The sequence below is a fragment of the Lonchura striata genome, chromosome Z (assembly GCF_046129695.1).
Source record: "Lonchura striata isolate bLonStr1 chromosome Z, bLonStr1.mat, whole genome shotgun sequence".
Lineage (NCBI taxonomy): Eukaryota > Metazoa > Chordata > Aves > Passeriformes > Estrildidae > Lonchura > Lonchura striata.
The window spans coordinates 80,723,385-80,737,314 of record NC_134642.1 but is presented as its reverse complement, the minus strand read 5'-3'; the positions used below and the strand labels follow the sequence as shown (position 1 = coordinate 80,737,314).

The 13,930-nt window shown below is 38.3% G+C and overlaps 1 protein-coding gene across 1 annotated transcript in view; it reads left to right on the top strand.

Moving 5' to 3' along the window:
* Nucleotides 1-13,930, top strand: part of MCC (MCC regulator of Wnt signaling pathway) — a 181,062-nt gene that overhangs the window by 23,848 nt on the left and 143,284 nt on the right. Inside the window, exon 3 of the mRNA XM_021524798.2 lies at nucleotides 3,845-4,056. Coding sequence (XP_021380473.2) covers nucleotides 3,845-4,056 — 212 coding nt within the window. The remainder of the gene's footprint in view (nucleotides 1-3,844; nucleotides 4,057-13,930) is intronic.

Genomic DNA, 13,930 nt, shown 5'->3' with positions numbered 1-13,930 from the left:
CTTCATAGGCAGCCAAGATTTTCTTCTCTGTGGGAGTGTAGTTGGCTTCAGAGCCTTTGTAGCTCCGGCTCCAAAATCCCAGTGGTTGACCCCGAGTCTCCCCAGGCACTTTCTGCCAAAGGCTCCAGGACAAACCATGGTTATCGGCTGCAGAGGAGAGCATGTTCTTTACCTCTGGTCCTGTCCTAACTGGGCCAAGGGCTACAGCATGAGCGATCTCCTGCTTGATCTGGGTGAAGGCTTGTTGCTGCTCAGGGCCCCAGTGGAAATCATTCTTTTTTCGGGTGACCAGGTAGAGAGGGCTCACAATCTGGCTGTACTCGGGAATGTGCATCCTCCAAAAGCCTATGGCACCTAGGAAAGCTTGTGTCTCCTTCTTATTGGTAGGTGGAGACATAGCGGTGATCTTGTCGATTATTTCTGTCGGGATCTAACGATGTCCATCTTGCCACTTGACTCCTAGAAACTGAATTTCTTGAGCTGGTCCCTTAACCTTGCTTTGTTTAATGGCAAAACTAGCTTTCAGTAAAATCTGGATAATTTTTTCTCCTTTTTCGAAGACTTCCCCTGCTGTGCTCCCCCACACAATGATGTCATTGATACACTGTAGATGTTCGGGAGCCTCGTTCTTTTCCAGTGCAGCCTGGATCAGTCCATGGCAGATGGTGGGACTGTGTTTCCACCCCTGGGGCAGTCGGTTCCAGGTGTGCTGCACTCCCTTCCAGGTGAAGGCAAACTGAGGTCTGCATTCCGTTGCCAAAGGAATGGAGAAGAAGGCATTTGAAATATCAATGGTGGCATACCACTTTGCTGCCTTGGACTCCAGCTCGTACTGAAGCTCCAACATGTCTGGCATGGCAGCGCTCAGTGGTGGTGTAACCTCATTCAGGCCGCGGTAGTCCACCGTCAGTCTCCATTCCCCACTGGACTTGTGTACTGGCCATATAGGGCTGTTGAAAGGTGAATGGGCCTTGCTGACCACCCCTTGGCTCTCCAATTTACGAATCATCTCATGGATGGGATCACAGAGTCTCTGCTGGTACGATATTGCCAACGGTGCACTGTTGTCATGGCAATTGGTACCTGCTGTTCTTCAACTCTCAGCAGTCCTACAGCAGAAGGGTCATCTGAGAGACCAGGCAAGGTATTCCGTTTCCGGATGTCTTCTGTCTCTACAGCAGCTATCCCAAAAGCCCAGCGATGTCCTTTTGGGTCTTTGAAATATCCATTTCTGAGATAGTCTATGCCAAGGATGCATGGGGCCTCTGGGCCAGTCACGATGGGGTGTTTCTGCCACCCGTTCCCAGTTAAACTCACTTCAGCCTCTAATACAGTAAGCTGCTGGGATCTTCCTGTTACCCCAGAAATAGAAATGTATTCTTCTCCTACATACCTTGATGGCATCAGGGTACATTGGGCACCGGTGTCAACCAAAGCTGTATATTTTTGTGGTTCAGATGTGCCAGGCCATCGAATCCACACGGTCCAATAGATCCAATTGTCCCTGTCCTCTACCTGGCTAGAGGCAGGGCCCCTCTATTCCTTGTCATGGTACATGTTGCTCTCTTCTGGTAAATAGGTTCTTGAGGTTCCTTCAAGAGGATCAGTTATATCATTCTTATATTGTCTGGAACTCTGTGTTTGAGAGACTGGAGGAGCATTGACTCTTTTTGTGTTAGGTGTTCTCTGCTTGCCCAGAGATGGTTGTTTCACCTGCTCTTGGCAGGCCTGGGAAGTGGCAGTACCGATCCTCTGCTGCCCTTGGATGCCTGAGACATTTCAGTGGCTTCATGTCGGTGAGCTGCTGATTGTTTTTGCTCTGTGGTGTTCTGTAGCCACATGAGGGCAGAGACACCCAATGTTTTGTGCAGCTACAGTGCCCTGCCTGCTATGTAAAATATTGCTGTATCTCAGTGCAATTTGGCTGGAAAGCTTGCAGCACGTAGCTAGATGAGGTACAGTGGTGCATGCTCTTGGTGTGAAAGTAATTTAATTAATCTTTAATTAATCTCCCTCTACCAATGGTAAGGAATCATGGTAATTATATTGGTATAAAATGTAATTATTATTCTTTATTTTCTACTTCAGTGTTTCAAGACTAGAATATTGCACAAAGACAGGGAACCCAACTCCAGGTTTCCTATGTCTGCTTTTCATGCATAACAGCTTTACAGGGTATTAGGGTGTTGACCTGAAACAACAGATCAGTTGCTGCCTTGCAACCCTTCTGGCTGGTTTTCCACTTGTACTTTTACATCTCAAATTTTTCTTGTTGAGGGGGAGACATTCTCCTAATAGTCCATTATGTAGTTTATTGGTTTTGCCTGGTAATGTACTGAGTAAATAATAACCACTGATTAATAAACACTTCCTTATCATGCTGGTTAATATATGAGAGAGAAATCTAGTTCAAAAAAGGAAAAACTTTCAATATAACAGGATGGACTTACAGGTAACTATTTATGGTTTGATAATTGCATGCTTAATTTAGAGTTTTGGTCGAGTATGTAGCTCTGGATTCTATTCTGACTTTCCTATTAACCACAGTGTATGCCTGGACAAGTCAGTTACTAGTTTTTAATCTTCATTATACTATAGATGAAATTTTACAGTACTGCCTAGGGTTATTAAATAATCTAGTGCCTGCTCTGGATTGTTTTGACATAGAAAATTGTTGAATCTAAAACTTTACAAGATTTTAATAAGAGTGGGACATTTGTAAGGGAACCACAAGCAGCCAGGGATGAAATAGTTACTGACAAAATTAGAAATTTTTCTTCTACTTGTTTTATGCTTTAACCCCAACTGTGTGCATAGGGAATTGGAAGGATTGTTCATGGAGAAATAGAAACCGTACAGCTTCATGATACAGAAACTTTCTCAAAGCATTCATTGTCACTTGCCACAAGATCATATCCTTATATTGATTTGTAATGAAACATCTTGTGATTGATGTGTCTGGGACTTGAATTGAAACAAGCAAACCTGAGATAATAAAAAAGGCAGTGGTAACATAAAAAACTATATAACTATATAGATAAAAGATTCATTTATTTGTTGGCATTCAGTAAGCAAAAACTTAAAGGAATTATGTTGTTCCTCTTTTGCTCTTTGATCTCTGCTGCTTTTCAGTCTGATGTAAGTTACTGGTACTCATTTCTTGGTCCTTAGCTGTTCTAAACGACACTAGTTTTGCAGTGTACTAAATAACATATGGAAATGCTATTAGTTTTCCTTCTGAATCTTGTAATTTAGTATTTCACCTATGTCCTGGAAATTTTACTACTTTCTTTCCCCGATACGATCAGCACGTGCAAGATGGGCAGTAATAGTAGTGGAGGTTTGGGGTTTTTTTCTTTCTGGAATGATGGTCAGGATTATTCCTATGTCAGCAGAGTGCCCTGGCAGCCAAAAGGACTGTGTCCTGGTGTGTGTCAGCATCATTAGCCAGTCAAAGAAGGTGGTGGTAGTAATCTGCACTGTGTTTTTGCTGCCCCACCTTGACTACTGTGTGCATTTTTGGGCATTTTCTCAGTATGTGAAAGGCATCAAACTATGGGACTATGCCCAGAGGAGGGAGATCAAGATGGTGAAAGATCTCAAGGAGCAGCTGAGATCACTGGGTTTGCTCAGCTTGGAGAAGAGAGAAGGCTGAGGGGTGACCACAGAGGTGCTGATTTCCTCTCTCTGGTGAGCAGTGACAGGACAGAAGGAAAAGGAATGAAGTTGCATCAGGAAAAGTTCAGACTGGATATTAGGGAATGGTTCCATTCTGGAATGATGGCTTGTCACTGGAACAGGCTCCCCATTCATACTAGAATGTTTTTCCTTTTCTGCATTTTAGGTGCCGTATCAGGAGTCAGAGAAAGCTGGGAGTATGATTCAGGAGCAAGAGACCTTCAGAGTCCTGACCTCCACAGTCATTTTATGCTACCAAAGGTGTTGGAGTATGGTAGAAGCAATGTGACTCAACAGGCTGCTCTGCAAAGACTTCTAGCTCAGGCCTCAAATTTTAGCAACTCTGGTGGAGGAAGCTACTTAGAACTTGCCAACACTGTAAGTGCATTTTATATTTAAGTTTGCTTTTAAGTTTTGTAGGAGGACTGGTGTTTTGTTTTGTTTTTATTTTTGAAGAAGCATATTTATTCCACTCTTAGAGCCCTTATTGAAGTAATTTTTTCTTTATTTTTCAGAAAACCAATGTGATTTTAGAAATAATGTTGTGTAGTGTATAGTGTTTCCAAAGCTTGATAACCCAGTTGTGTCAAAAAAATTAGGAGTCTGTGAGTGGTCAAACTGAAGTTCCTATCTGATACAATTTAACAGAAGATTTGTTTATTAAAATGTCCTCCCAATTAATTTTAAGTGTGTCAGATTGCTCAAAAGTGTTGTGTAGCAGAATTCTTCACATGTTATTTCATTACTACCCACTAAATGACCTTGATGTGCTTTTTTATTTCTATAGGCAAATACTATTTTCCATTTTAAAAAGCCCACATAACTGTCTGTGCTGGTTTTGACTGGAGAAAGGTGAATTTTCTTCACGGTGACCAGTGTGGAACTGTGATTTGAAGAACTCCTTTGAAGGAATAAGATACTATTTTTTGCTTCTTCCCCATTTGTGTTAAGACTATGTTTGTATTTTAATTTTAACCCAGGCATCCTATAACAGACCATCTATTTTTCTGGTTTATGTTGCCCAAAGATTAGGTGGAGAAGTAAAAGATGATAAAATGAAAGTGAAAAATTTCTAATTAAAAAAATTACTCTTCATTGGCATGCCCGACCTTGATGAAGTAGACTCCTAGTTAATGATATCACAAGATAATTTAAGCTGTAAGGGAAACCTCAGGAGGTTGTCTGGTCCAACATCCTACTCAAAATGGAAGTGATTGCTGACAACAGAGGAATATCAATGTGTTCCAGCTACATTATTTAAAAAAAAAAAAGATGAAAAGTATTTTGACAATGCTTGCAAAAGCTTTCTTGTTTTACCCAAGTTCCTAAACATGAGCTGATATAGGACCTATTTCCATATGCAGAGTAAAAAAATGTAGATATTAAAAATTCCTTAAGAGGGAAAAAGAGTTTAAAAAAAGGATATTTTCTTAAAGGAATTGTGTCCTCATTTTTCCTAGGAATTATAAAAGGAGATCAGCATATGGGAGCAGAAAACAAGCAGGCACTTATGTATTACAAAGAGAATAATATGGGGGGATTGAGAGATTATAGGTCATTTAGCAGCTTTGTTTGTATGTTCTGTTACCTGTGGGGAGATAAAAGCAATTTTAAGTGAGAGCAGAGAACATGTAGATTTGTAAAAGACTAATCAAGTCTACCCAATATAACACCTCCTTTAAGAGGAGATGGAAGGCAAACAATACACATTGTATTTCTCTGGTAAAACATCTGACCCTGCCTTGAGTGATGTTCACATCATCAAGGCAAGAAACGTAATTTAAGTGTAACTACTAATGGTTGTACAATGATTCCAAAGTTTTGTGCTGTCAGTCATTTACAGAGATAGGATACAAAGCTGCAGTGTGCAGTGTTACTCAAGAATGCCCAGTGTGATGGTTACTGCATTGCTATGACACATAGAAATCTAAAAAATAAAAATGCAGGAGGCTTATAAAAAATATGGAATCCCAGGTTTCATGGCTTTCTGAGTCAGAGGAGGGATCAGGAGAAGTTTTTTTTCCCCCAGGCTGGCTGAGCACTGGAAAAGCTTCCCTGAGCAGTGGTCACAGCACCAATCTGACGGAGTTCAAGAACTGTTTGGACAATGCTCTTAGGCACATGGTATGACTCTTGGAGTGTTTTGTGCAGGGCGAGGAACTGGACTCGATGATCCTGACTGGGTCCCTGCAAACTCAAGATATTCTATGATTTTGTGATCTCTATATTCCTTCCATGCTTGCTGTCATGAAAGATGCCCAACCTTTTTTTTAATCTGTTACACTTCTGCTTTAAAGTATTTCTTCTATGCTTTTCAAAACCACAGTAGAGTCATCAGTTTCTCATTTATATGTAGATGAATACAAGAACATCTTCATTTGACTCCTGCTGAGCACTGGTGTCATGGGTCATATATAAATTTTTACTTTGGCTTTATTAAAATGGAGAGAGAAAGGAGCGAGAGAAAATTGAGAGAATTATTTACTTTGGGTTTCAGTATTTATTCATCTTTCCACAAAATTTAATACTACAGGGCATGCTTACTGCAGTCTAAATTTAGGCTTTTCAGAGAGATAAACATAGCCTTCACAGAGCTGAGATTTAATATAGGTTCTTCCTTCTTTGTCTCTTTCTCAGATCTTTTACGGAGCTGTGTTTGCCACAATGACAAGCAAGCTGCTCCCTAGCATTCATTCTCAGATATTACAGATCTCAGCTTTCCCATTCTTAAAAGTTGAATTCAGTTAATTAATCAAGTGTCAATTCTTACTATAAATGACCTATTTTACTTTCTGGCAGGCTTTTTTAGCCTCATTTTGATTTTATACTGTGCAGTCAGGCTAAAGACATCCTTGTGGTGATAATGTACTCCTACAGCATAGATTATACCCCTCAGTCAAGACAGAAGGTGTCCATGCTGTCTTTAATATTTAGGTTTTCCATTTGCAAAAGCTAAATTAACATCAGTCCACTGTGCCTAGGAAAGAAAATAATTTTATAAGGGAAACTTTTTTTTTAATGCATTTTTATATTTTTGGGAACATGCAGCTCTACAGGATTTTATGGAAACATAATGGGTGCCCTGAAGCATTATTCTTCATCACAGGAGTGATGTAATTTTTTAAACAGTACTATTTGAAATTTAGCCATTTATACTCATTCATATGTCTCTATCATTGTTCATTTTGTATCATTTTGCTATAATTTGATTTATTAAGCCATGTTCAAATTCAGCTTTTGTTTTACCTGAATAATTTATTCTGTAATCTTTATAGGGTGTTAATCCCTTTCAGCGTTTTCCAGATTTGCATTATTAAACTTAAATATTAAGAACGCTTTCCTCTTTATAACTCTTTCCCCTTGGTAAGAGGTTTAGTATAAATTTTAGTCATAAATGTTGGTACCCTTGGTACCAACATTTAAAATATTAACCTTTCACATTAACCTTTCACATGACTTGTTGCCACTTACTGATGATGTACCTATTTGTGCCAGTAGGAGTCCTCATGTGTGTGTGTTTGGGAGCTGTAAATAATTTAAATCTTCATGGACAGAAAAGAATGAAAGCATTTAGATGGATTTGTTGGTGCATGTGGATGTTTGGGAGCAGCCATGGGATCTCAGTGTGCACCCTACAGAGTGCCACAAGGAGGGATGGAATTCTTATCCAGCAAATGCAGTATTGCTGTTCTGTGAAAACATCACACAGGCAATATCTCAATATAATAGGCATATTTCACATTAAAATTCCACTGAAGTTTAATAAGCAGAAGCAATAAGATTTGCTTAATTCCCTTTTCATATTCTCCTTGTATGTGATTAGAATACACTTGATTTTTTTTAATAGAATGTGTGCATATAAATGGTAATGCATGTATGTGTGCCTAATGCTGGTTTCTGTTGCCCAAATGAGGTGTGAAGATGAATGTATTTATTATCAGAAGTAACTTAATTTACATAAATAAAAAGCCATTGGGTCTGTTTCATTTGCCTCAATGATAAGATCTCTATTATTTTAGTTGGAAATACATCTGGTCTGCCGAGAAAAGTCTTTAAAATGTGACCCCAAGTATGTTGACATTAATTGTCCGTTCCCTGGTCTGGTGAGATCCAGAACACTTTGATTTTTCCATCCAAAGACACTCTTGCTATACTAGAATCTCTTGGACTGCACCTTTCTTGCCAAAGCTTTTTTACTTGGAGAAGATTTTATGAGAATATGGTTGACTTACAGAAGGAAAGGGTACAGCTATATTTTTGAGAACAGAGTGTGGTAGAATTTCATTATGACCATATTTTAGGAGGCTGTGTTTCTATTTCCTCCTCAATGTAGCCTTGCCACAGATGTGGTTGTTCTTAGTCAGAGAGAAGAGCTGCAGGAAGAATTACTTCCTGCAGCATCTCACTCTCCTGGCCAACCACAAAGTGTGCATAATCCTGCTTTTTATCTTGTGCAGGGCTGTCAATGCAAGATGGATGTGTCTAGGTGGGAGGGTGTTGGTGCAGACTGCTCCACCTGCCAAATCTACACTTCTCATCTCAAGAGGAGCTGGTTTCTGGAATGTCTCCATCAAGTACAAACAATAAACTAGTGCAAAAATGTTCTCAGTGCATCTTCTTGTAACTGCTCTGGTATATGCTCTTATCTCCCACTGTCTGATTTGCATGTGTCTGAATCTCATCTGGAGATACTAAAGACATCACTGGGGTTGAGAATGGACTGTTAATTTGCATCTGCCTGACAAAGTATGCTTTATGTACAGCAGAATTAAAGCAATTAAACTAGATTTAGTTCTAGCTATGGACTCTATCAAATGCAGATACCATCTCTATTGTGTACATTGCCCAAAAGTTTGTAAAGCACAAAGTTAAACTGAAGATACTTGTGAAAAACATGTACTGCAAAGCAACATAGTTGTGTTAGTATTAGTTTCTCGGCATGATCACTAGCAGATGAGAACTCAATGTCTTTGTTTTATGAAGCGTCATGTTATCTGACAGTAGATATTCTTACTGCAATACCTCTTCATTAGTCAGACTCAGTGAATGTCTGCCTTGCTAATTTTTCTTCCTGGAGAGCATTGAACTGCAAGTTATGACAGACAGAAGCACTGTTTTGAGGAGGCTATTCTTTTTAGTTGACATAGTTTATACTGAGCAACAGTATTCTGAAAGTCTCTACTGCATTTTTCAGGAACACGTGACTTTTCCTTTCCTACCTGGATCTGCTCCTTAATCAGGCAAATTTAATTTGCTGTGGTCTGCTTATATTAATAGCTTTTGTGTATAAAAGAGCACACTTAGTATTATCTTTGTGTTTACATTTATGTCAGGCTGTAGTGAAGCTTGTTCTGGATAATTGCTTCAAACAATATCAATGTCCTTCTTAATGCTGAGTCACAATAAGCATTTATGTGCTCTGAGGTACATGTAAAAGTAAATTAAGTGATTTACATGTAAATTCCATACTGCTGTTGTGTTATTGAGCATATTATAATTTTTTGTAATTCCTTAATGTTAAAAAATATGCTTAGTACTTTAGCAGAAGAATATTTCAGAGGTGCTTGGTATATAGGATATGTTCACATGTGATATTCTGTGATTAAATTCAAAGCACTGAATTTAATCTCTTTGTCTGGTCCTTTCTCCAGCACATCAAGCAATATGACAATACATCAATTATTCTGTTACTTCTTACCTTACCTCCTGCCTTGACTGTTAGACAGCCAGCTGATATTTCTGCTGTCCTTTGCTGTGTGACTATCAGGGCACGTGCCTACATGACCAAGTCTTCCATTACAAAGACTGAAATTCAGATTTCCTGATGATAAAGGATGTCTGCTTGTTCATCTTTATATGTATAAGCTTTTATGTGGTACAAGTCAGTCTAATGTTAATGTGTTCAGAGGTTAAAAATTACACTGCTTAAAAACAGGGTATCATTCACTCTCCAAAAAGATGTACACCTCATCTGTGTAGTGTGATTTTTTTTTTTTTTAAGACTACATTTTGAGCTTATTTTAACTAAGCAAGTAAATGTAGATTTTAAAATTGACTCCTTAGAAACAGGAAGGATTTTCTGGTTACCTAAGAAAGCAAAGCTCCTTTTGCAGGGGATGAGGGAAAAAGGGATTCCTAGAGATTTGTGGCAGTCTAGGGATACTCTTGCATCTCTCCTAAATGTGAACCATTTTCTCTTTTGCTAATTTACAGGCATTAGTTTTAAATTAAATGGTAATTCTGTGGAAATTCTTTTGGGAAATGAACTTTTAAGGGAAGGTAGCAAGAAGTCTGAAAATAAAATTGTACTGTGAGAAAGGGAATTCCATGGTTGGTTTGTAGGCTACTTTTGTTTGGTGTTGCTGCTATGAGAACCTACTTCAAAATTTCTCATTTAAGTTCTGATACTTTTATGGTTTTAGAACTCATTAATATTGGTATGTCCTCCTCTGGCAAAGTCTGCCCCTTTTATCCCAACCCTTCTTTCCAAATCTACTCTGTTTTAAAATAATTTATTTTTGCCTTAGTTTGGGAAGTTCTGCTCTTTCAGCTTCCGTACCTCTTCCCTTACAATCATGGAAATGGTCCCCAAAGCATCAGGTATCCTGTGCTCTCAAGGCATTTCTTTTTGAATGTCTCTCTAGCCCTCTGCATGAGGCTAGTGTGGATAGGAAATACTTAGATTTTGTGTATTTTGAGGAATTTATCCAGTACATCGGCACTTTGTGGGATGTGTTGGAATTTGGTTGCTTGTGTAGAGACTGATTTTTCATGAGTTACTGTTCCATATTTGGAACATATCTGGGGACTCTGTTCCGTACTTGGGAACCAGTACATACAATAAACCACTTTTAGGAGGAGCTTCCACTCTTTCTCTTCTCCCCTTGCAGCCATGCTTTTCTCATGTTCTGTATGCAACTTCTACTGCAATTTTTTTTCATGACAATAGAAATAATTTCTATAAAAATATAGTCACATCATGCCTTCAGTTGGAACTGAAATAGCAAGAACTGAAATTGAAGATTCTAGTGGTGTGGGCAGTTGAGCTTACTACAAAAGCTTTGTGCCCAGGATAATCTTGCCTTCTGTGTATGTGCTTCCAAACCAAGCATAGCTTCTTTTCTGCCAGGCTAAAAATAGAATCCAAGAATTCCATTAAAGCAAGAACTGATTATCGGAATATAGATTCAGGAGGTTTGGCTTGTCCAAAAGCAGGCACAAAGGCAGTTTTGTCTGACAGACTTTATGTTTAGGGGTGTGGGAAGCTGTTAGGTCTTTGATATCAAGCCAGCATTGTAATGCACTTTGTTTGTCTCAAGCAGGCATCAGCTGTAATGGGATTATGCATTTTGTTTATAGAGGCCTGACTTCTATAGCCCTCTAAAATCATTGTCAGTTATTTGTTTTTCTCTTAAAATGGACATTCTGGATTAGGTTTGGCAGGACTCCTCTATTTTATATGAAGTGTAGTTTTGCTGTCTTTTGAATTTCCAACATTATAACAGAGATAGAGATAGGCAAGTGGCAAATTATATATATATATATATATATATATAAATATATATATATATATATATAAAAAATTCTGTTACTATTTCCATCTGGAGACAATTATAGCACAGTGTGATGGGTGTCAGCACAGGTCACATTTGTTCAGGCAGACTATTAATAGATCTTTTTGACTGAGGCTTTTAGTTGGCTCTTTTACATGACAGTCGAATGGTCTCTCTTACAAGCATATGACAAAGATGAAGTGCAGAGAGTGATGGGTTTTGACCTAGTTTGGACGATGTGAAATGGCATATGGCAATCGGGCACTATAGGAAAGAGGGTCTTAACAATGGTGTTTAAATAGATGTTTTGAAGGTTTCAAAACTTTTGATTTAACTTAGTTGCAAGGACTTTATATTTTTTTCCACTCATTGCTGAGAAAATGCCCTTATGCATCCAATTTTCTTTGCTGTACTCAAGGAAGTTCTAGCTCTAGTGCAGGTGTTCTGATCTTTTTACTTTTCCAAATTTATTTTTCCCTCCCTCAGTTGTCTGAGATGAAGAGCAAATCACCTGATACAGTGGGCCAGGATCATTGCACACAGCTGTATAGAATATAGTGTTAACATCATTATTATTGTTATCAGTTGCAAGCTGAGTCTGAGGGCTGGGGTTAGCCTGGTGGAGCAAGATTACCCTCCTGGGTTCTGGTGTGCTAGAAAGATTACCATGTACCTGTTGTTACAGGGTTTTCTTTTTCACCAGATTTTCTGCCTGCTCTCAGAGAGGGAGCTGCTGACTTGAGTTTAAGTTGGCAATGCTGAGCTTCTGTGAATCCTCATTTTTTAAAAAGATGGTGAGATGACTTACTGCCCTTTTTCTTATACATACACTACCCTCTTGTGTTCTGGTTACATGACATACAGGATTTTGGTAATAAAGTGAAAATTTTCATTGAAGTGCACAGTTGAAAATGGACTCTGTTGAGTGCTTTTGCAATTCAGTGCAAGTTTAGTTATAGTGGAGTAATAAGCTGTTATCCTGCCAACCCACAGAGGCAAGGCAGATTTCCCACAGAAACCTGTCAGTAGCACAGTAAAATTCATCAAGATGCTCCTGTTCCTTGGAATTGTTTCTTTGCCACTGTCAGGCCTGGGACATGGACCTGAGGCAGTGCAAAATGCTGCTCCTGTTAAAACACCCCACTCCTCTTTGAGTTGTGATGTTTTTTAAATGACTGTGTGGTTGTCAGCACAGCTGTTTTGGGAAACTGTTTTGGTTCTAGTACTGTGAAAACGGTAGGGGAGTACTTATACATATGTGCTCTTTGTAAATGCTCTTCTTACATTATGTTAAAAACTGTTGCAGCATGATTGCTCCATTTTGGGCTAGAAATCCACATTATCACTTCGCATGTGAGAGACAGTGCATGATTGTAGCTGTGTTGCAGTGAAATAGTAAACTCCACTTTTCTTCCTGATAGGAAGCAACGAAAGTAAGCTTTGTTTTTTCAGGAAGGGTATTGTCTGTTCTGTGAAGAGTCCATAATTAAGTAAATTCACGTCACTGAGATACTCAAGTGAGGTTCATGCCTTTAAGCCAAATAGCCATCTGTAATTTCCTGTACTGAGTTTTTTACTCATTTACCTGCTTGAAACTATAATTTTAGGAACGTGACTGGATAAAAAGACATTGACTCTTTCTATTCTCTGAATTTTTTAAGAGATTATAAATGCATATTGTTGTTTGAATCTAATTTTTACATAAATACTGATTTTCTGGATTTTCTGATATACATTTTAGAAAAGGAAGGAAAAATCTTTGTTTCTGTAGCACCCACATGAGTGGTAGGTGTTTTTTCATAGTGATGAATTATCTTGTGCCAGGATTCTGAATTGTGAAGGCAGAACAAACAAGATTTTTTTTTTTTTGTATGAGATACAGGGTTGTTTATTTTACTTGATTTCATTGGTTGATAGAGTCTTATCTGAAAGTAAACACTAGAAACAGTAAGCAAATAATTTCTTAAAGTAAGAGACTATCCAGGCGAGGACTGAAAATAAAGAAGATTTTAGTTCTGTAATCATGTGAAGTAACTGTAAGTGGCTTGTGAAAAATGTCTTGGGATGTCAAATCAAATAAAACCATACAAGAAAGAGTGATCATAAATACTGAAGTAGTGTTGTCTGCCATCCCTCAAAATGTAAAATGGAACTGACAGATATGAAGCCTGAAGTAGATGTGAGTGAGGCAGAGGTAAGATAGCCTTGAAGATTATGATGAGAAACTTAAATGTAGGAAGATGTAAAGGAAAAATGTCACTTGGGAAATTTAAATTTTATATGGAAAAGCTGTTAGAAGGAAAAACTGAAATTGATAGACCAGATCTATATGTTGGCTTAGAATAGCAAGTTTGGATTTTATCTTTAGCTGTCCACAGACAGAAAAAGTCCACAAATACCAGATCTTTAGGAAAAAAAAATGCTAGTATTTATTGGCTAGTAGGGAGTTGAAAAGTGATCAGTAGACCAACTTGCTGACTATCATAAGCAGCTACTAAACTATGCAGACACAAAATATATCAAATTAATGAATGTAGATGAGGGCTGTAGGAATTCATTTACGGCAATCATAGAATAGATCTGGTTGAAAACTAGGGGATTTGAGTCACTGAAATTTTTCTATATATTACTTCAGCTCATGTAATTGTTAATGTAATTTTAGATACAATTTCTGCTAAAAGAAAACCCCCCAAACCTTT